The 21,078-nt window shown below is 40.3% G+C and overlaps 1 protein-coding gene across 3 annotated transcripts in view; it reads left to right on the forward strand.

Annotated features, from left to right (window-relative positions):
- Nucleotides 1–21,078, forward strand: part of EFCAB3 (EF-hand calcium binding domain 3) — a 149,510-nt gene that overhangs the window by 126,199 nt on the left and 2,233 nt on the right. For all 3 annotated transcript variants that reach the window (XM_070773709.1, XM_070773710.1, XM_019980735.2), the window contains 6 exons: nucleotides 1,034–1,177; nucleotides 3,088–3,159; nucleotides 4,565–4,685; nucleotides 12,006–12,199; nucleotides 12,581–12,765; nucleotides 17,260–17,382. In XM_070773709.1, coding sequence (XP_070629810.1) covers nucleotides 1,034–1,177; nucleotides 3,088–3,159; nucleotides 4,565–4,685; nucleotides 12,006–12,199; nucleotides 12,581–12,765; nucleotides 17,260–17,382 — 839 coding nt within the window. The remainder of the gene's footprint in view (nucleotides 1–1,033; nucleotides 1,178–3,087; nucleotides 3,160–4,564; nucleotides 4,686–12,005; nucleotides 12,200–12,580; nucleotides 12,766–17,259; nucleotides 17,383–21,078) is intronic.

The following is a 21,078-nucleotide window of genomic DNA, read 5'->3' on the forward strand; positions in this document are numbered from 1 at the left end:
CGACTACCTTGTTCTGGATTTACCCCTTCATTTACTAATTTGGGGCTTTCCTGGTGGTTCAGATGGTATAAAGTCTGCCAGCAAGGCTGGAGACCTGAGTTCAATCCCTGGGTTGGGAAGATCCCCTGAAGAGGGCAGTGGCAACCTCCTCCAGTATTCTTGCCTGGAGAATTCCATGGACAGAGGAGCCTAGTGGGCTATATAGTCCATGGGGTCTCAAAGAGTCGAACAGGACTGAACAACTAACACTTTACTAATTTTAGAAAATATATACCTAATTTTGACTCCAGTTAATGCCTTGAGTTCTTCTTTGAAAAAACTTTGAGTCTGTACAGAACATTCAGACCTCTCAGTTCTATGTAAGTCAGAAGTCAGATGGGCTCTCCTGGTTCCTCTTCACTGGGGTCTTACAAGGCCAAAATGAAGGTGTTGGCCAGCCTGGCCTTTTATCTGGAGGCTCTGGAGGAGCATCCACTTAGCGGCTTGTTCAGGTTTTTGGCAGAATGGGGTTCCTTGCAGTCATAGGGCTCAGGTCCCAACTTCCTTGCTGGCTGATACCCAGGAGTCTCTCTCAGTCCCTTAAGTCTACCTAAATTCCACATCACCTACCCTCTCCATCTTCAAACCAGCAACAACCTGTCAAATCCACCTGCTTTGAATCTCTCACTTCTGCCACATCTCTCTTGCTTCATAAGGGATCCATTCAGATAATCCAGGATAATCTACCTTAATTACATCTGCAAAATCCCTTCTGTCATGTAAAGCAATACATTCACAGGTTCTAGGAATTAGAGTGCGAAAAATTTTCAAAAGCCATTTTTGCCTACATTTTGCTTTTCCACAAAGTAGTTTAATCTAGTTCAAATCTCATGGAAGGACACTGTTCTTTATAAGAAATGCCTATTAAGTACACAGATTTCTCTAAATGCGTTTTCAGAACATGACCTCCAATCAACAGTATTGTCTGTCCCAGTTCCATTAGAATATGTGTTTATTCTTAAATAACTGTCTTAACTTAATTCTATTTCCCCAGCTTTCCAAGATGCCTACAATTTCTTTAACAAGGATAAAACTGGCTGTATTGATTTACATGGAATGATGTGCACTTTAGCTAAGTTGGGAATGAATCTAACGAAGCACGATGTCCATAATGAATTAAGATGTGCTGATATTGATCGTGAGTTTGACTTGTCATTTTTTTATAGAAGGTTTTTATAAATACATTTTTCTCTCAAACTAAACATGAGAAATGTTTCTCTCAAAATAAACATGAGAAGTAAGCCTCATTTATTTGCCAAAAGTACATATATGTGTTTCTCTTTAAAGTTATCAGTGAGGTATGTGTATAAGTTATGAAATTGAATTAAAGCTACAAAATGGGCTAGTTTTTGAAAAAGCCTGTGTGGAAACCAAAAGTGACTTGTATTTAATATCAGATTCACATTACCTGTCATAATATACATTTTGGAGAGTACCTTGAAATAACAGAAAGACATTGACAATTTCAAAAATAACCTGTTACTGTTACTCAAAAACTGGACTCACCTCTTACTGGGTGTTGAGCCAAAAGACACAGCCAAGCCTAAGAGCAGAAGAAGGGAGGATTCATTACTTGCAATAAGTAAGGAGAACACTGAGGATATTTCCCAAAGCAATTTCTCCCCAACTGCAATATTGGAGAGGTTTTTAAGCTAAGGATGCATACCTATTCATGGAGGGGCTTGAGCAAAGGAGTATGCAGCATAGAACTGGGGCAAAGGTCAAACAGAGCCCAGCCTCTAGTTGATGGAGGTCATGCTGGTCAGCAAAGGTCAGCATCTACCATCCTGAGGCTCTGGGTAGTTTGGTGGTTTAGAGCTCGAGGGGGTTTGGATCCTGCAAAACAGCTCAAGAATGTGCTTCAGGCTAATCTTTACCTTAGAAACTGAAGTGGGAGTCTTTACAACTGATATATTATCTCCTGGTAATACCTGTTTGGTTTTACATTCTTCATTCCTTTAAAATAATTAACTATGTAACTCAGCTGGTAAAGAATTGCCTGCAATGCAGGAGACTTGGGTTTGATCCCTGGGTTGGGAAGAACCCCTGGGAGAATGGAAAGGCTACCCACTCCAGTATTCTGACCTGGAGAATTCCATGGACTGAATGGTCCATGGAGTCACAAAGAATCAGACATGACTGAGTGACTTTCACTCACTTCACTAGAATATAGCTTATTCTTCTACAAGGACAAGCACTGTGGCCAGATTTAGATGACAAAATGGCTTAGGCCTAAAGTGACTTCTCTTATATCAAGATGCTGCTGCTGCTGCTAAGTCGCTTCAGTTGTGTCCGACTCTGTGCGAACCCATAGATGGCAGCCCACTAGGCTCCTCTGTCCCCTGGATTTTCCAGGCAAGAATACTGGAGTGGGTTGCCATTTCCTTCTCCAATGCATGAAAGTGAAAAGTGAAAGTGAAGTCTCTCAGTCATGCCCGACTCTTAGCGACCCCATGGACTGCAGCCTACCAGGCTCCTCTGTCCATGGGATTTTCCAGGCAAGAGTACTGTAGTTAGGTCTAGTTTTCTTCTTCCCAGAATGCTCTATCATATCTGCCTGCATTAGCAAGGATATCCAAGCCCTTTGTTTCTGTTTGAATCATAATGGTACAAATCTTCCTTCCATCACTAGAGCTACCTATATTGAATCTTAAATGCCACACCACTTTTATTGATATTTTTTTAAGCATGTAAGTAGTGTTTTCTTTGGATACTAGTGGTTAGTAGCCCAAGCTGGTATGTTGTGTGGAATAAGTATTCAGCACAATACCTTTTCCCACCACACCCCACTCACCTGCCAGTGTCCCAGTCAATCAGCAGCACCCTTCATGGGAGTCAGTCACCATTTAATTAAAGTGTCACTTGTTTCCACTAACTCTGCCCAAATTTTTATCCTTTCATTGAAACACACTCTAATAGCAGTTGTTATCCTTTAATTTTAGAGGAAAGGGGTACAATTCAGGGATAGCCTAATAATAAAATATAGAGGTATATGTGAAATGGGAAGGTGAATATAGCCTTGTTCTGACCCTTGGATCTCTGTTGCAGAGGATGGGAAGGTGAACTTCTCAGACTTTTTAAAGGTGCTAACAGATAAGAACCGCTTCCTTAAGGCTGTGGGTAAGTATGTTGCTAAATAGATGGCAGTGGGGTAGTTGCAATTCACTGCATAGTAAATATTGTTCCTTTATACCTCCAATCAGGCAGGTGTAGTCTGGGATGTGATTTACTTTTGTACTGCTTCTCTTAAAACAAATTTTGCTAAGGAAATTGATACAGTTTTAGAATTTTAACTTAAATCCATCAAGTCCTTCTGCAGGAGACACTGCTTTTTGGACTTGAGTGAGAACCGTCAGGCAGTGGTGTAGAAAATTTTGGTCACCTTTTATATTTATATACCACTCCAGTATTCTTGCCTGGAGAATTCCACGGACAGAGGAGCCTGGCAGGCTATGGTCCATGGACTTGCAGAGATGGACACAACTGAGCGACCTACACTTTATATTACTTTAATTCTTTACCAAATGCATGTGCTACTTTGGGAGGTACTACTCTTACAAAAGAAAAATGTATACCTATAGCACTGTAAATGTTTGGGGCTTCCCCAGTGGCTCAGGCAGTAAAGAATCTGCCTGCAATGCAGGAGACCTGGGTTCGATTCCTGAGTTGGGAAGACCTCCTGGAGGAAGAAATGGCAATCCACTCCAGTATTCTTGCCTAGAGAATTCCATGGACAAAGGAGCCTCGTGGGCTACAGTCCATGGGCTAAGTGACCAACACTTTCATTTCATATATTTTTAGAAAAACGCTGTCTCTCTCATGCATATTTGGGTATAGATAATTCACTATTCTTGAAAAAATCTTCCTCACCCCAATAAACCTCTGCCCTCAGTGTGAGAGCAGGAGAGTCTGCTGGAGGTTCCAGAACATGTTCTCACACAAGGTTTAAACAACTTGGAGATACACTCAAATTATGGCTATTAGTTCTCCATGGTTTGTTTACAAGTTTAACAAGCTGCCTTGGAAAATCTGACCTTATTCATATCATGTTTTCCAGATAAATACATTCCAAATTCCAGATACTGTATACAGTTTTTAAAAAGACATCCTTTCGTAAGCTATGAACTGTCTTAGTATAAACAGAAGTTACTGTTTCAAGTATCGCTATAGTAACAAGGGTTTGCCTGCACACCAGAGTTATGTTTATCAGCAGTTCCTTTTCATAGACGAACGGAACAATAGTCCTTAACACATAATTCATGTTTATGTTAAATGTATTACTACATTTACTTAGAAGTCACTGAACTAAAAGTATTTCATTTTAAATCCCATGATTATTTTGTCTGTTCAGTAATCAAAATGACCTTCCTGCCAAACAGAACAGACTTCTAATGTTTGTTTATAATTCTTTAGTTTTTGACTTGGTTTTAATATTGTATATACAGTAAAATGACTGTCACTTTAACACTTTTTATGATAATTTTTTTTCAGAAGGCATTTTGAATCTTTTTTTTCCCCTCCATAGTTCCAGAAAAGGGGACCTGTTTAGATTTAGCTGGCAACCCAGGGATCCTGTTGTTTGAAATCCTATCAAAGCTTATAGAGACTTCAGCCTTACCCAAAAAGGCAATATCGGAAATAGTAAGGTAGGTGGCAAAGGAACAAAAATGACTTCAGCAACACTTAGGAGGACTTTACAAAGCAACTGCCTCTCCCTGACATCCTAACATCTCCACAGATCTGCCCCGAAACAAGGAGAAGGTGCGCAGGCAGCTAGCTACTCATGTGCCGCAACATGAGACCTCATAGCACTGCCTAGTTCTGAAACTGCAAGGCTGATTCAGACCATCTCAGGACCCCACTGAGAGCCTAAGATAGCCCAGAAAGTTCAGCTTCGGAAGTTCCCTAGTGGCCTGGTGGTTAAGATTCCAGGCTTTCAGTGTGGTGACCCAGGTTCAATCCCTGATAAGGGAACTGAGATCCTGCAAGCCCAGCAACATGACCAAAAAAATAAAAGTTCAGCTTCTCCTGCTCTGGGCTGGAAAACTACAGAGGAATAAGACTGTTCTGGAATGACTTGGGGTGAGCTTGGAAACTGAGTTTGATTGTAAGATACTCCCATTCACTCTGGATCTCTCGGGAGCTCTGAAAAAGTCCTTTGGGACAAAGGGCAGCAATGTCATACCTCCCAAAGTAGTCTTTGGACTGGAGCAGAGCCAAAATTAGACTTTAGAATAGGATAAGGGAATATTCTCACACCCAAATGTGTTTATTCCAGCAAATGTCACTAGAGGTACATTTCCTCAGTATAGTTCTATCATGGTATTGCAAAAATTAAATGTTGCCATTATCAGTCTTTTCAAAGCATTCTACTTTGAAAAGCATTATTCTTTCAAAGAATTCTACTATCCCACTTAAAGAGATTTAAAATTATAGAATACCACCAACAATGTAAAATATCCTCTGCTCCTCAACAGGTAATCTCTTTATACTGTCCCCCACCTCGATCAGATGTAGAACAGAGGGTATGCAACATTCTACACTTCATTCCAAGTCAAATACATGTGTTAAATCACTGATATTGGTACACAAATGTATCACATTCTTAACCTCTGAGCCTCAGTTTCCTCATCTGTAGAATGAGAATAGTAATACCTGTAACACAATTATAGGACAATTGTAAGGACATCTGGTAATGCAGGTACACTGCTTAGCAAACATACGACCTCAATGAATGTTAACTATTATCATTATGTGTTATGTATACGGGCTTCCCTGGTGGCTCAGAAGGTAAAGAGTCTACCTGCAATGCAGAAGACCTGGGTTCGATACCTGGGTTGGGAAAATCCCTTGGAGAAGGCAATGGCTACCCACTCCAGTATTCTTGCCTGAATTCCACGGACAGAAGAGCCTGGCAGGCTATAGTTCATGGAGTTGCAAGAGTCAGACATGACTAAGCGACTAACACTTTCACCTATGTATATAAGCATAGAATATACATATTATCTATTCTAATCCTCACATACTTGGCAATGAAGATCCCACATGCTGCAACTAAGACCCAGCACAGCCAAATTGAAAAAAAAGAAGAGAACCAGGATAGTAAGGAATAGAGAAACCAAGGTCACAGATAAATTCAACAGGAGAGGTTTTATACCAGTATTAAATACTAAAGTGAGGCCAGGTAAAATGAGGACTGAATGGATGGAATTAGCTTTGGTAGTTTAAGAAATCATAAGTGAACTTCAGTTCCAAAAGGGTGATGGGAAGAAAGCCAAGGTTTAGAGGGTTAAAAGATAGCAGTCATGTTAAATATACTAGAATAAGTGCATGTTTTAACTTTTTCTCCCTTCTGAAATTGCACTAAAATAATAGTAAAAGCATCTTAGAGGGCATAAAAACAGGAATAAGAGCTGAAAAATGATATCAACATAATTGGAAGCTGGACAGGAAATGAAGGACTGTTTACAGGCTAGTGAGATCAGAAGAAGCTTAAACTTGAATGGCTTCAGTAAAGAAGGTCAAGAAGCAAGCCAGTTCTCACTGCAGAACACTTGAAACACTCAGGAATTGAGACACTAGGAACCTCTAAAGGCAGCAGAGGTGTCAGTCAGTCAGCTCAGTTGCTCAGTCGTGTCTGACTCTTTGTGACCCCATGAATCACAGCACGCCAGGCCTCCCTGTCCATCACCAACTCCTGGAATTTACCCAAACTAATGTTCATCAAGTTGGTGATGCCATCCAGCCATCTCATCTTCTGTCGTCCCCAATCCCCATCCTCTCCTCCTGCCCCCAATCTCTCCCAGCATCAGGGTCTTTTCCAATGAGTCAACTTTTCGCATGAGGTGGCCAAAGTATTGGAGTTTCAGCTTCAGCATCAATGCCTGATGAACTATGGACAGAGGTTCATGACATTGTACAGGAGACAGGGATCAAGACCATCCCCGTGGAAAAGAAATGCAAAAAAGCAAAATGGCTGTCTGAGGAGGCCTTACAAAGAGCTGTGAAAAGAAGAGAAGCAAAAAGCAAAGGAGAAAAGGAAAGATATAAGCATCTGAATGCAGAGTTCCAAAGAATAGCAAGGAGAGATAAGAAAGCCTTCCTCAGCGATCAATGCAAAGAAATAGAAGAAAACAACAGAATGGGAAAGACTAGTGATCTCTTCAAGAAAATTAGATTTACCAAGGGAACATTTCATGCAAAGATGGGCTCGATAAAGCAGAGGTGTAGGGAGCCCAGAATACAAATACTAGTTGAAAGTAGCATTGAGAAGCAGGTTGACCCTTAGATTCCTCTCTCTAACCCCACACAACCAAGTGACTGCTTGGCAGTTAACTCTCTGAAGAGGTTGTACCAGAAAGATTGTTTGGGCTCAGGGAGATCAGACATAACTGAGGATGAGGGTATCAGTGAAAACAGGGTTACATGCAATTCCACTTACTGAATGGTGAGACTCTACCAGCCACCTTCCCCTTCCCTAAATCCCATTAACAGCTAGATTTTTATACTAGATAAAATATTAGAGGACCCCTCTCCAGAGAAATTGACTAGACAACCACAGAGAGAAAAAACCCAGACAACCACAATTAAAAGACCCTTAATGAAACAATGCTCCAATCAGTTACCTGACAGTAAACTTCCTACTCAATAAGACCCACCACACCAAAGAGCTTCCAGTTGGCCTTTAAGAGTATTTATTCTCACTCTTAAGTATGAATCTACATCCAAAGATCAAGAGATAGATAAGGAAAACCTGTGTTAGTGAAGAAAGATTGAAACAGGAAAAAAGGAAGGAAGGAAAGAAGGGAAAGAGGGAAGAAAGGAAACAGTTGTAAACATAACCTGGTATACAATTATCAGACAAAGATTAGAGTTTCAGGGAAGGGGAAGTGTAGACTAGAACAACAGTTTTCAAACTTGGGCATGCATCAAGATTACCTAGAGCAATTGTCAAACCACATCACTGGACTCCAGGGTTTCTGATTCAGGAGGTTTGTGTGAGGCCCAAGAATTTATATTTCTAGGAAGTTCCCAATGCTGCTGCTGCTGCTGCTGGTTTGAGGACCACACCAGAGCCATCAAGTCTGTAGGGATTCCTTTGAAAGAAGAGAAAGATGAGCCTTAAAGAACCTGGTAGGAATTAAATTACACTGAGAAAAACAAGCATTATTCTGTATTTAGAGGCAAGTGAGAACATTGTGGATGGATGGATTCAAGATGAGGAGAGGAAGTACAAGTGGCTCAACATGAAAAAAACAAACAACCCTGCACTTCCCTGGTGGCTCGGTGGTAAAGAAACCACCTGCCAATGCAGGAGACACAGGTTTGATCCCTGATCCAGGAAGATCTCATATGCCACAGAGCAGCTAAGCCCAACAGAGCAGCTAAGCCCACACGCCTCAGCTGTTGAGCCTGTGCTGTAGAGCCCGGAAGCAGCAACTGCCGAGCCCATCTGCCGCGATTACTGAAGCCCACACATCCTACAGCCTGTGCTCAGCAACAAGAGAAGCCACCACCACAAGAAGCCTGTGTACCACAACAAGAGTAGCCCCTGTTTCCCTCAACTAGAGAAATGCTTGTGCAGCAGTGAAGACCCAGCACAACCAAAAATAAATTAATTAATTAATTTTTAAAAAATCAATGAGTCAAAAAATGAGCAGAAGACCTAAATAGAAATTTCTCCAAAGAAGGCATACAGATGGCCAAGAAGCACATGAGAAGATGCTCAACATTGTTAATCATTCAGTTCAGTTCAGTCGCTCAGGCACGTCCGACTCTTTGCAACCCCATGAACCGCAGCACGCCAGGCCTCCTTGTCCATCACCAACTCCCAGAGTCCACCCAAACCCATGTCCATCGGATCAGTGATGCCATCCAACCATCTCATCCTTTGTCATCCCCTTCTCCTCCTGCCCTCAATCTTTCCCAGCATCAGGGTCTTTTCAAATGAGTCAGCTCTTTTCATCATGTGGCCGAAGTATTGGAGTTTCAGTTTCAACATCAGTCCCTCCAATGAACACCCAGGACTGATCTCCTTTAGGATGGACTTGTTGGATCTCCTTGCAGTCCAAGGGACTCTCAAGAGTCTTCTCCAACACCACAGTTCAAAACCATCAATTCTTTGGCGCTCAGCTTTCTTTATGGTCCAACTCTTACATCCATAGACCACTGGAAAAACCACAGCCTTGTGGTTGACTAGATGGACCTTTGTTGGCAAAGTAATGCCCCTGCTTTTGAATATGCTGTCTAGGTTGGTCATAACTTTCCTTCCAAGGAGTAAGTGTCTTTTAATTTCATGGGTGCAATCACCATCTTCAGTGATTTTGGAGCCCCCAAAAATAAAGTCAGCCACTGTTTCCCCATCTATTTGCCATGAAGTGATGGGACTGGATGCCATGATCTTCGTTTTCTGAATGTTGAGCTTTAAGCCAACTTTTTCACTCTCTTCTTTCACTTTCAGCAAGAGGCTCTTTAGTTCTTCTTCACCTTCTGCCATAAGAGTGCTGTCATCTGCATATCTGAGGTTATTGATATTTTTCCTGGCCATCTTGATTCCAGCTTGTGCTTCATCCAGCCCAGTGTTTCTCATGATGTACTCTGCAGGTTAATAAGTTAAATAAGCAGGGTGACAATATACAGCCTTGATGTACTCCTTTTCCTATTTAGAACCAGTCTGTTGTTCCATGTCCAGTTCTAATTGTTGCTTCCTGACCTGCATACAGGCTTCTCAAGAGGCAAGTGAGGTGGTCTGGTATTCCCATCTCTTACAGAATTTTCCACAGTTTATTGAGAAATACAACTCAAAACTACATTGAGATATCACCTCACATCAGTCAGAATGACCACCATCAAAAAGTCTACAGCCAATAAATACTGGAGAGAATGGAGAAAAGGGAACCCTACTAAACTGCTGGTGGTGCTATAAGTTGGTCACAGCCACTGTGGAAAATAACATTCAGGTTCCTTAAGAAACTAAAACTAGAGCTACCATATGACCCAGCAATCCCACTCCTGGGCATATATCAGAGAAAAACCTGGTTTGAAAGGATATATCCAGCATTCATTGCAGCACTGTATACATGGATGCAACCAAAATGTCCATTGATAGATGAATGGATAAAGAAGATGTGATACATATATACAATGGAATATTACTCAGCCGTTAAAAAGAACGAAATCATGACATTTGCAGCAACATGGATAAACCTGGAGATTATCCTACTAAGTAAGCCAGGCAGAAAAAGACAAGTATGATATGATAACGCTTATATGTGGAATCTTTTAAAAATGACACAGATGAACTTATTTACAAAACAGAAACAGACTCGCAAACAGAGAATGAGCTTATGGTTTCTGGGGCGAGGAACAGGGGAAAGGAATAGTTAGGTGATTTGGGATGGACATGTACACACTGCTACATTTAAAATGGATAACCAACAAGGACCTACTGTATAGCACATAGAACTCTGTTCAGTGAATGTTACGTGGCAGCCTGGAAGGGAGGGAGTTTGGAGGAGAATGAATGCGTGTGTATGTAGGGGTGAGTGCCTTCGCTGTCACCTGAAACTATCACAACACTGTTTGTTAGTCGGCTATACCCCACTACAAAATAAACAGTTTAAAAAGGTAACCACAGGGACTTACGGGGAACTCTGCTCAATACTCTGTACTATCCTAAATGGGTAAATAATATGAAAAAGAATAGCTACATGGATACGGATAACTGAACTACTCTGTGGTACACTTGTAACTAACAACATTGTTAAGCAACTATACTCCAATATAAAATAATTTTTTTTTAAAAAGGTTAGGGAAGGAAGTATCTGATTACAAACCAGATTCCAATCAGAACACGATCAGCACATCTCCTACCCAACCACTGCTGCAGCTCCAATATTTAGAACAAGTTCTTTCCCTCTTCCTGAGAGGAAAAGAAAGGTTGCTCATCACCATCCCAGAGAGAAGTGAAGCCTCCTGATGCTGTAGTAGAAAGAAACCTGTGAAGTAGTGAGAAGCAAGGTCCTATATCTTGTTCTCTGGGACATTCCTCCACTCAGCACACTGTGAGATCTTCCACTTTGGTACTGAAGCCCCCACTGCAGCAAAGCAGTGAGAAACACATTTTTCCATCTAAGCAGTGAGCAACCAGATCCATACCTCAGCTGCTAAGAGGAGTCTGTGTCTCAGCAGCAAGAAGGAATCTGACCTGTCACTGATATTCCAAACATACCTTTGGGAATGTTTGTGCTATGAATTAGAGTCCTTTACCATATGTAGCCTGTGGTACATAAAGAATTTATAACCTAAAATGCACAGTAACATATCTCCTAAATACATTCATACACATGACTGCACACACATGTACACACACACACACACACACACACACACACACACTATAAAGAATTACAGTAGTGATTTACTGTAGACATCTGTGGATAATAAGATTACTGGTAACATTTTCTTTATACTTTTCTAACTCTTCCAGATTCTCTGCAATGAGAATTTCTTTTAATTTAAAAAATGTTGCATTTTAAAACCCAGCATAAAATTACTATATTATACACCTGCAGCATATGATATTGTACAGAAGCTGCACTTCAGTTTTAGAAAACAAACCACAAAATAATATAATAGTAGGCATGACTAATGTTTATAGTCAAGTTGATACCACTTAAGGGTTTGTCAGAGATCAAAATTGCTAGGTGTTTTGCTAGACAAGACTGGGAAGTCTTGGAGCAGAGGAAGGAAGCCAGAGCCCAGGGACTGCATATATAAAGTAATCAAATGGTCTGTGGAAAATGTCAGTAGATATTCTATAAATGTCACATAAATGATATTAAATGACTATACAAATTAAACTTAAACATATTCAGCATATATAACTTGCAAATTAACTTCTTTTTTCTTTCTGTCCAACAGTCAGGCACTTTTTAACCATCTCTTAAATTATCTTTATTTCTTAGCTATTTCCGAAGAAAATTCCAGGAAACCACCTCAGGAATGGTGTGGAGCCCTGATACTACGGGTTATGGAAAAAGGAGATTTAAGCCAGACATATGCACACCTCCAAGCTCAAGCACAGCTGCCTTCGCTAATGCTGCTCGGATTGCAATAATGAAAGAAAAGGATTTATTTAAATTTCTTGACGAGCTCAAGAGTAAGAGTCATTTGTCCTCTCCCCACCATTGTAAAGGATGTATGTGTATATTACTGGTCAGAAATAAATACTAGATGCCAAGTACTTTAAGAGTAGGGCCACAGCCTATTCTGAGTGACTGGTCTGTCACACAGATATCATTTGAAACAAATGTACATTTTACCTGAATCCCTAGACACCTGGATGAAGATGAAAGTCTGTGGATGGGTGGGGTGGTGGGAGCAGGAGAATGAAGAAGGGGTAGCAGGGCCACTGAGGAGATGAATGGGCAAAGAGTAAATTAGGCACCACATTTATGTCTTTTTTTTTTTTTTTACATTTATGTCTTCTATGGGAATTTCTTCTTACATTTTTTCATGATACCAGTTTTTATCTTTTCAGAATGCAATCCTCCTTCAGATAGCCCATATTCAAAAATACCCATCTTTCCACTGTTTCCTAATGTGGATGGAGTGGTAATGGGAAAGCCATTCAAGGACATACAGAAATTAGAAATGCTGAAGAGAAAGGAACCTCTGAATTTCTTTGAGAACTATTTTTTCCATAAAAAAGACTGGAAAACACAGGTGGGATTTGGATTATGTCCTATCAGTTCAATATTTAGTTTTTTAAGTTCTAACTTAACAGAACTAGTAATGTGCTTATTAATGACAAATATTTTCAGTCATGATATTTCAAACCAGACTCCGTAGCCATGTTCCTAAATTTAAAGTCCAGATATAAATAGTTCAAGGCTTCCCTCATAGCTCAGTGGCAAAGAGTCCATCTGCCAATGCAGAAGACACATGGGTCTTCTGGGTCAGGAAGATCCCCTATAAAAGGAAATGGCAACCCACTCCAATATTCTTACCTGGGAAATCCCATGGACAGTGAAGCCTGGCAGGGTATAGACTATGGGATCACAAGAGATGGACATGACTTAGCAACTGCTACTGCTAAGTCACTTCAGTCGTGTCCGACTCTGTGCAACCCCATAGACGGCAGCCCACCAGGCTCCCCCATCCCTGGGATTCTCCAGGCAAGAACACTGGAGTGGGTTGCCATTTCCTTCTCCAATGCATGAAAGTGAAAAGTGAAAGTGAAGTCGCTCAGTCGTGTCCGACTCTTCGAGACCCCATGGACTGCAGCCTACCGGGCTCCTCCGCCCATGGGATTTTCCAGACAAGAGTACTGGAGTGGGGTGCATTGCCCTCTCTGGACTTATCAACTAAACAACAACAATAAATATTTCATTTAATTTAAAAAAATCATTAAAATTGCTGAAAAATGTATAATACTATAATTTTAATCTAGTCTATTATAACATCTAATCTAATGTACTATAAATGTTGATTAGAAACCAAGGAATGAAACTTTCAAGTTTCAGGGACTTCCCTAGCAGTCCAGTGGTTAAGACAACATGCTTCTGCTGCAAAGGTCATGGGTTCAATCCCTGGTTGGGGAACTAAGATTCTGCATGTTGTGTGGCACAGTTAAAAAATAATTATAAAATTCTACACGGCAAAAAAGTCACATTTGCAGCTCATAATACAAAGAGCTATCTTCTCTAATACATCAGAGAGCTTCAAAGTGATTAGAAAAAACTAACCTATAAAAATGAGCAAAAGATATGAGCAGACAGTTCTCAGAAACATAAAAAGGTACTCAGTCTCATCTTCATAAAAGATCCAAATTAAAACTACCCTGAGACGTTATCTTTCCATATTAGATTGCCCAAGACCAAAAAGCTGGAGAAAACATGGGACATAAGACATGAGAGATAAAAGAGAGAAAAGCATACACATTTTATTAAATTTTACATATACCCGGGAAAATGAAAATCCTAAGAAGCAATTAGAATTAAACATTTATATACTGAAATAAAAACAGAAGTACTGGTTTGGAGAGTATCAGACAATAAGAACTAAAATACTACACCATGCTAACATGGAAGATGAGGAGGGTGGTGCTCAGAATGAAAGCTAAGTTCTTTTTATTGTTTGGGGAGAGGCTTATGATATTGAGTAAATCTATAATTTGTTGCATTAATTGTAAATGTTAAAAATGTGAAGATAATAAGTAAAAACTAAAATGAATATTGCCAAACCATAGAGGAATAAAAAAAAATAAGAAAAAAGAGAGAACATGGGAAAATAGAAAGTACAAAACAAAATAGGCAGAAAAATCCAAATATATCAGTAACACAAGAAACGATTAAAGACACCAATTTAAAAAAAATAATAAGGAGGAAGGAAGAAAAAATTATTTTCAAGTTTAAAAGAAAGAGTGCTGATTTATTTTTTAAGTAGTTTTAAGATTTATATCCTTTTACCTAAATTATGACACAGAAACTTGAAAATAAAGGGACAGAAGAAGAAATATCAGGCAAATACAAATCAAAATAAGCTGTTATCCATATATTGTGGTGGGGAGAGAAAATTTAGGGAAAACATAAAGATAAAGATGCTATTTAATGGTTTTTAATAATCAGGAGAATCTTAAAAATAAAACAGACACAAATTCACAGATACAGAAAACAAACTGTTTACCAAGAGGGAGAAGGGTGAGGACAGGAGCGAAATAGGTAAAGGAGATTAAGAGGTACAAACCACTAGATATAAAATAAGTTACAAGGATGTAGTGTACAGTACAGGGAGTATAGCTAATACTTTATGATAACTTTGTATGGCGTATAATCTATTAAATGTTGAATTACTGTTTGTTCATTTGAAACTGAAATGGAAAGTCAACTATACTTCAATTTAAAAAAATTTTTGATCATCAGAAAGATAAAACTATTTTGAATCTGTATGTATGTAACAGATTGACAGATAAGGTGATATTTAACGGAATAATAAGGATTAGCTTTAGACTTTTTAGGCATTATACATGGTAAAAATAAATATTAAATGAATAAGCAAATCCATAATCACAGTGGAAGATTTTTATCATGCCTCTTCAGAAACTGATACTGCAAAGGAGCAGTGGGGAGGGGGCATCAAATCCTCTTACAAAAATTTAACTGTTTTTGTAACAGGAAGAAAAACATGAAACTATAGCTTGATGGAGAATCAGAGTCTATAAATATCTGTTTCAGGATGTAAGAGATGAGCACTTTTATAGCCAGGAAGAAGAACCCTTGGAACTCTGGTTCTCAATCTTGGTTGCACAACAGAACCCCCAGGGAGAGCTTTTACAGTCCTGCTGTCCTAGCCACAACTCTGTCTAGTTAAATCAAATCTCTGGGAATGGGGCCCTGGCCTCAGGATTTTTTTAAAGTTCCACTATGCAGCCAAAGCTGAAAACCACTGCCTAAAGAGAAACTGAAGATGTTTGAAGATGTAGAAGAGAGGCAAGACTGGCTACATGACTGGCTAGGCCCAGTACAAAATGAAAATGTAGGGCCCCTTGTCCAAAAATAGTTAAAAATTTAAAAACAGCAATGTAAAACATTAAACTAAACTCAGATCAGATCAGTCGCTCAGTCGTGTCCGACTCTTTGCGACCCCATGAAGCGCAGCACGCCAGGCCTCCCTGTCCATCACCAGCTCCCGGAGTTCACTGAGATTCACGTCCATCGAGTCAGTGATGCCATCCAGCCATCTCATCCTCTGTCGTCCACTTCTCCTCTTGCCCCCAATCCCTCCCAGCGTCAGAGTCTTTTCCAATGAGTCAACTCTTCGCAAGAGGTGGCCAAAGTATTGGAGTTTCAGCTTTAGCATCAGTCCTTCCAAAGAAATCCCAGGGCTGATCTCCTTCAGAATGGACTGGTTGGATCTCCTTGCGGTCCAAGGGACTCTCAAGAGTCTTCTCCAACACCACAATTCAAAAGCATCAATTCTTCGGTGCTCAGCCTTCTTCACAGTCCAATTCTCACATCCATACATGACCACAGGAAAAACCATAGCCTTGACTAGACGAACCTTTGTTGGCAAAGTAATGTCTCTGCTTTTGAATATGCTATCTAGCTTGGTCATAACTTTCCTTCCAAGGAGTAAGTGTCTTTTAATTTCATGGCTGCAGTCACCATCTGTAGTGATTTTGGAGCCCAGAAAAATAAAGTCTGACACTGTTTTCCACTGTTTCCCCATCTATTTCCCATGAAGTGGTGGGACCGGATGCCATGATCTTCGTTTTCTGAATGTTGAGCTTTAAGCTAACTTTTTCACTCTCCACTTTCACTTTCATCAAGAGGGTTTTTAGTTCCTCTTCACTTTCTGCCATAAGGGTGGTGTCATCTGCATATCTGAGGTTATTGACAAGGCCCTGTGTAATTACATACACCTTCATGGGTGTATGACCCATGAAGCCAGCGCTGGAAAGAAGTAAATTGAAGGGAGGTGAATAAATAAAGATACACAAAGAGACCTTGAAAATCAGGAAAAACTCTCACATATAAGAGGGAAGGAGGAAAAAATGAGTTTAAGGATGGAGAAATCCTAAGGTGGAAAGAAGAGCAAAAAGAATTCATGTTAGATAGACTTGAAGAGACAAGATCATTAGCTAAGGGAGTTTAAAGGTTTGGTTTTCCAGCAGCCTCTGTGAGAGCTGTAAGAGCTGCAAATGAAGAAAAGTAATGTCAAGCAGTACTGAGGACCTGGATGAGCCTCGGCCATACACATTTTCAAAGAACGCAATTTGCATATTTATATGATTTCCATCAACACTGTTCAGCAGCCCAGGAACAGGGAAAACCAGATGGCTGGTTCCCTGTGAGAATTTTGGAAGTAGTCCAGGTTGTGCTCTGTGGAGGGCACAGTCATTTTCAATGCTTTGCAAGTTTGCATGAGGATGAGTTGGTGCCTCTCTATACTCCCCATATCCATCCCAAACATAAACCATCCTCTGGTCTATACTTGTCTTGTGACTAGGGTTCACTATTAAGAAAGAGAGTTTGCTCGGTGCCATTTACACATGGCACTATACCAGGTGCCCTGAAGCAACTGACAAGTGGTGTAGAAATAATCTTATAAATCATACACACACCCTTTCATAATACAGTATATTTCTGTGTATTTTGTCTTTGTTATGTAATTCAACTAAAATATGTTACTAACCTTCTTTTTTAAATGTTTATAAAGGCAGCAAATATAAAACCTGTTGACCCTACCTCAGGCTACTCAACTGATATCCTCACCATTGATCAAATGCTCAAGAGAAAGCAGAACTGGACAGTGGCTGATGCAGCTGCTATTAAACCACACGTGAGTATTCACTGTTGAATGCCTTCCCAGAAACCATTGACAGCAATGTTTTCCACTTCATTACTACAACCGTAGAACTTCCCTGGTGGCTCAGCAGTAAAGAATCTGCCTGCAATACAGGAGACACCAGTTTTATCCTTGGATCAGGAAGATCCCCTGGAGGAGGAGATGGCAATCCACTCCAGTATTCTTGCCTAAAAAATCTCATGGACAGAGGAGCCTGGCAGAGGGCATGGACCCATGGGCATGGGGTTGCAGTGCATTGGAAATGACTGAGCACTTACACACTACAACCATAAAACCAAGATTTTTTTTCTGTTCTCTGTCTTTAAGACCAGATCATTTCTCCTTTGGAGTTGTACCCAGCATCATTTCTGGCATTCATTTGTTTCATGCTGGAGACAGCAACTAGTTAAGGTAGTAAACCAGCAGTCACAGTGAGGGTTGTACTCAGGGAGGGAATTGTGATGAGTGACTGAATCTTTATTATGGCAGCTAAAAGAATAATAGTAGTTTAATCATGCTTCCTAGGTGCCAGGCAGGGTGCTCTATAAGTACTCCACAAGTACTTTATAGGTACTAATTCATTTACTTACCACAACAACCTATGATTTAGGCACTATTACTCCTTGTCATTTTACTGATATGCACAGAGAGGTTACATGGTTTGCCCAAAGGCACACAGCTAGAAAGTAATAGAACCAGAATTATAAGCCTGGGTAAGTTGGATTGTGAAGAATCCACACTTTAACCACAACTCTGTGCTGCGTGTCTGCTTTCGTGCCCTCACTTCTTAGCAACTTTTGTCTCCCGGAAAGAAACTGTGGTGTATTTATTTTATGCCAGCTCCCTTCTGCATTTGACACTAATGATCAAGCTCTCCGAGACACATTCTACTTGCTTAGCCTTTACAATGAGGCTTCCCTGGTGGCTCAGATGGTAAAGAACTGGGAGAAGGAAATGGCTACCCATTCCTAGTATTCTTGCCTGGAGAGTTCCACGAACAGAGAAGCTTGGTGGGCTACAGTCCAAGAGGTTGCAAAGAGTCAGACACAACTCAGCAACTAACACTTTCACTTTCTTAGCCTTTACAACACTGCATCTTCAATTCTATGTGTATCTCTGTATCTTTCCTCTCTCTTCTTTTTCCTGAGGTTCACCCTTTTTTTCTATAGTTGAAGTACAGTTGATTTACAGTATTTGAAGTATACATCAAAGTGATTCAGTTATACATACACATATAAATATATTCTTTTTCAGATTCTTTTTCATTATAGGTTATTATAAGATATTGATTATACTTCCCTGTGCTATAAAATAGGTCCTTGTTTTTTATCTATTTTATATATAGTGGTGTATATCTGTTAATCCCAAATTCCTAATTTACCTCTCTCCCCTTTCCCCCTTCAAACTTTGGTAACCATAAGTTTGTTTTCCATGTCTGTGAGCCTATTCCTATTTTGTAAGTAAGTCAATCCATATCATCTTTTTATGATGTCACATATAAAGTGAAAGTGGAGTCGCTCAGTCGTGATATCATATACAAGTGATATCATATATCTGTCTTTCTCTGTCTGACTTACTTCACTCAGTATGATAGTCTCTAGGTCCATCCATGTTGCTGGAAATGCCCTTATTTCATTCTTTTCTATGGTTGAGTAGGATTCCACTGTATATATATAAACCCGCACCTTCTTTATCCATTCATCTGTCAGTGGACATTTAAGTTCCTTAAGTCTTGATATTTCCTAGTTTTCTAGTCTCATCTTATGCTCTTCTTATTAAACATATTCATTTGTTCAGTAAATATTTATCCAGTGTTAACAAGGTTCTGAGATTAGGAGATACCACAGAATAAAAAACACCGTTCCTCCCCTCAATCTTCCTACGCTCTGATTCTCCTTTCAGCTGCCACCGATACACCTGATCAGTCTTAACTGTCACTGGCCTAGACGTCTTTCCAGTACTGCCTCATTTCACTGATTACCTGCTGAGCATGTTTACCCTGCTGTCTCATAGCATATCAAGCTGGACATGTCCAAAACCAAACTCATCATCTTACACATCAAACTGGCCCTTCCTTGAAGACTCCATACTACCATCTCCCTAGGCACTGAGACTTGAAGGCCAGGAGCCATCCTTCAGTTCAGTTCAGTCGCTCAGTCACATCCGACTCTTTGCAACCCCATGAACCGCAGCAGGCCAGGCCTCGCTGTCCATCACCAACTCCCAGAGCTTACACAAACTCATGTCCATTGAGTTGGGGATGCCATCCAGCCATCTCATCCTCTGTCGTCCCCTTCTCCTCCTGCCCTCAATCTTTCCCAGCATCAGGGTCTTTTCAAATGAGTCAGCTCTTCTCATTAGGTGGCCAAAGTACTGGAGTTTCAGCTTCAACATCAGTCCTTTCAATGAACATCCAGGACTGATCTCCTTTAGGATGGACTGGTTGGATCTCCTTGTAGTCCAAGGGATTCTTCAAGAGTCTTCTCCAACACCACAGTTCAAAACCATCAATTCTTCGGTGCTCAGCTTTCTTTATGATCCAACTCTCATATCCATACATGACTACTGGAAAAACCACAACCTTGAATAGACGGACCTTTGTGGACAAAGTAATATCTCTGCTTTTTTAATATGCTGTCAAAGTTGCTCATAACTTTCCTTCCAAGGAGTAAGCATCTTTTAATTTCATGGCTGCAGTCACCATCTGCAGTGATTTTGGAGTCCCCAAAAATGAAGTCTGACACTGTTTCCACTGTTTCCCCATCTATTTCCCATGAACTGATGGGACTGGATGCCATGATCTTAGTTTTCTAAATGCTGAGCTTTAAACCAACTTTTTCACTCTCCTCTTTCACTTTCATCAAGAGGCTCTTTAGTTCTTCTTCACTTTCTGCCATAAGGGTGGTGTCATCTGCATATCTGAGGTTATTGATATTTCTCCCAGCAGTCTTGATTCCAGCTTGTGCTTCATCCAGCCCAGTGTTTCTCATGATGTACTCTGCAGGTTAATAAGTTAAATAAGCAGGGTGACAATATATAGCCTTGATGTACTCCTTTTCCTATTTGGAACCAGTCTGTTGTTCCATGTCCACTTCTAACTGTTGCTTCCTGACCTGCATACAGGCTTCTCAAGAGGCAAGTGAGGTGGTGTGGTATTCCCATCTCTTACAGAATTTTTCACAGTTTATTGTGATCCACACAGTCAAAGGCTTTGGCATAGTCAATAAAGCAGAAATAGATGTTTTTCTGGAACTCTCTTGCTTTTTTGATGATCCAGCAGATATTGGCAATTTGATCTCTGGTTCCTCTGCCTTTTCTAAAATCAGCTTGAACATCTGGAAGTTCACAGTTCACATATTACTAAAGCCTGGCTTGGGGAATTTTGAGCATTACTTTGCTAGCATGTGAGATGAGTGCAATTGTGCAGTAGTTTGAGCATTCTTTGGCATTGCCTTTCTTTGGGATTGGAATGAAAACTTACATTTTCCAGTCCTGTGGCCACTGCTGAGTTTTCCAAATTTGCTGGCATGTTGAGTGCAGCACTTTTACAGCATCATCTTTTAGGATTTGAAATAGCTCAACTGGAATTCTATCACCTCCACTAGCTTTGTTCGTAGTGATGCTTCCTAAGGCCCACTTGACTTCACATGCCAGGATGTCTGGCTCTAGGTCAGTGATCACACCATCGTG

The sequence above is a fragment of the Bos indicus genome, chromosome 19 (genome assembly GCF_029378745.1).
Source record: "Bos indicus isolate NIAB-ARS_2022 breed Sahiwal x Tharparkar chromosome 19, NIAB-ARS_B.indTharparkar_mat_pri_1.0, whole genome shotgun sequence".
NCBI classification, from domain to species: domain Eukaryota; kingdom Metazoa; phylum Chordata; class Mammalia; order Artiodactyla; family Bovidae; genus Bos; species Bos indicus.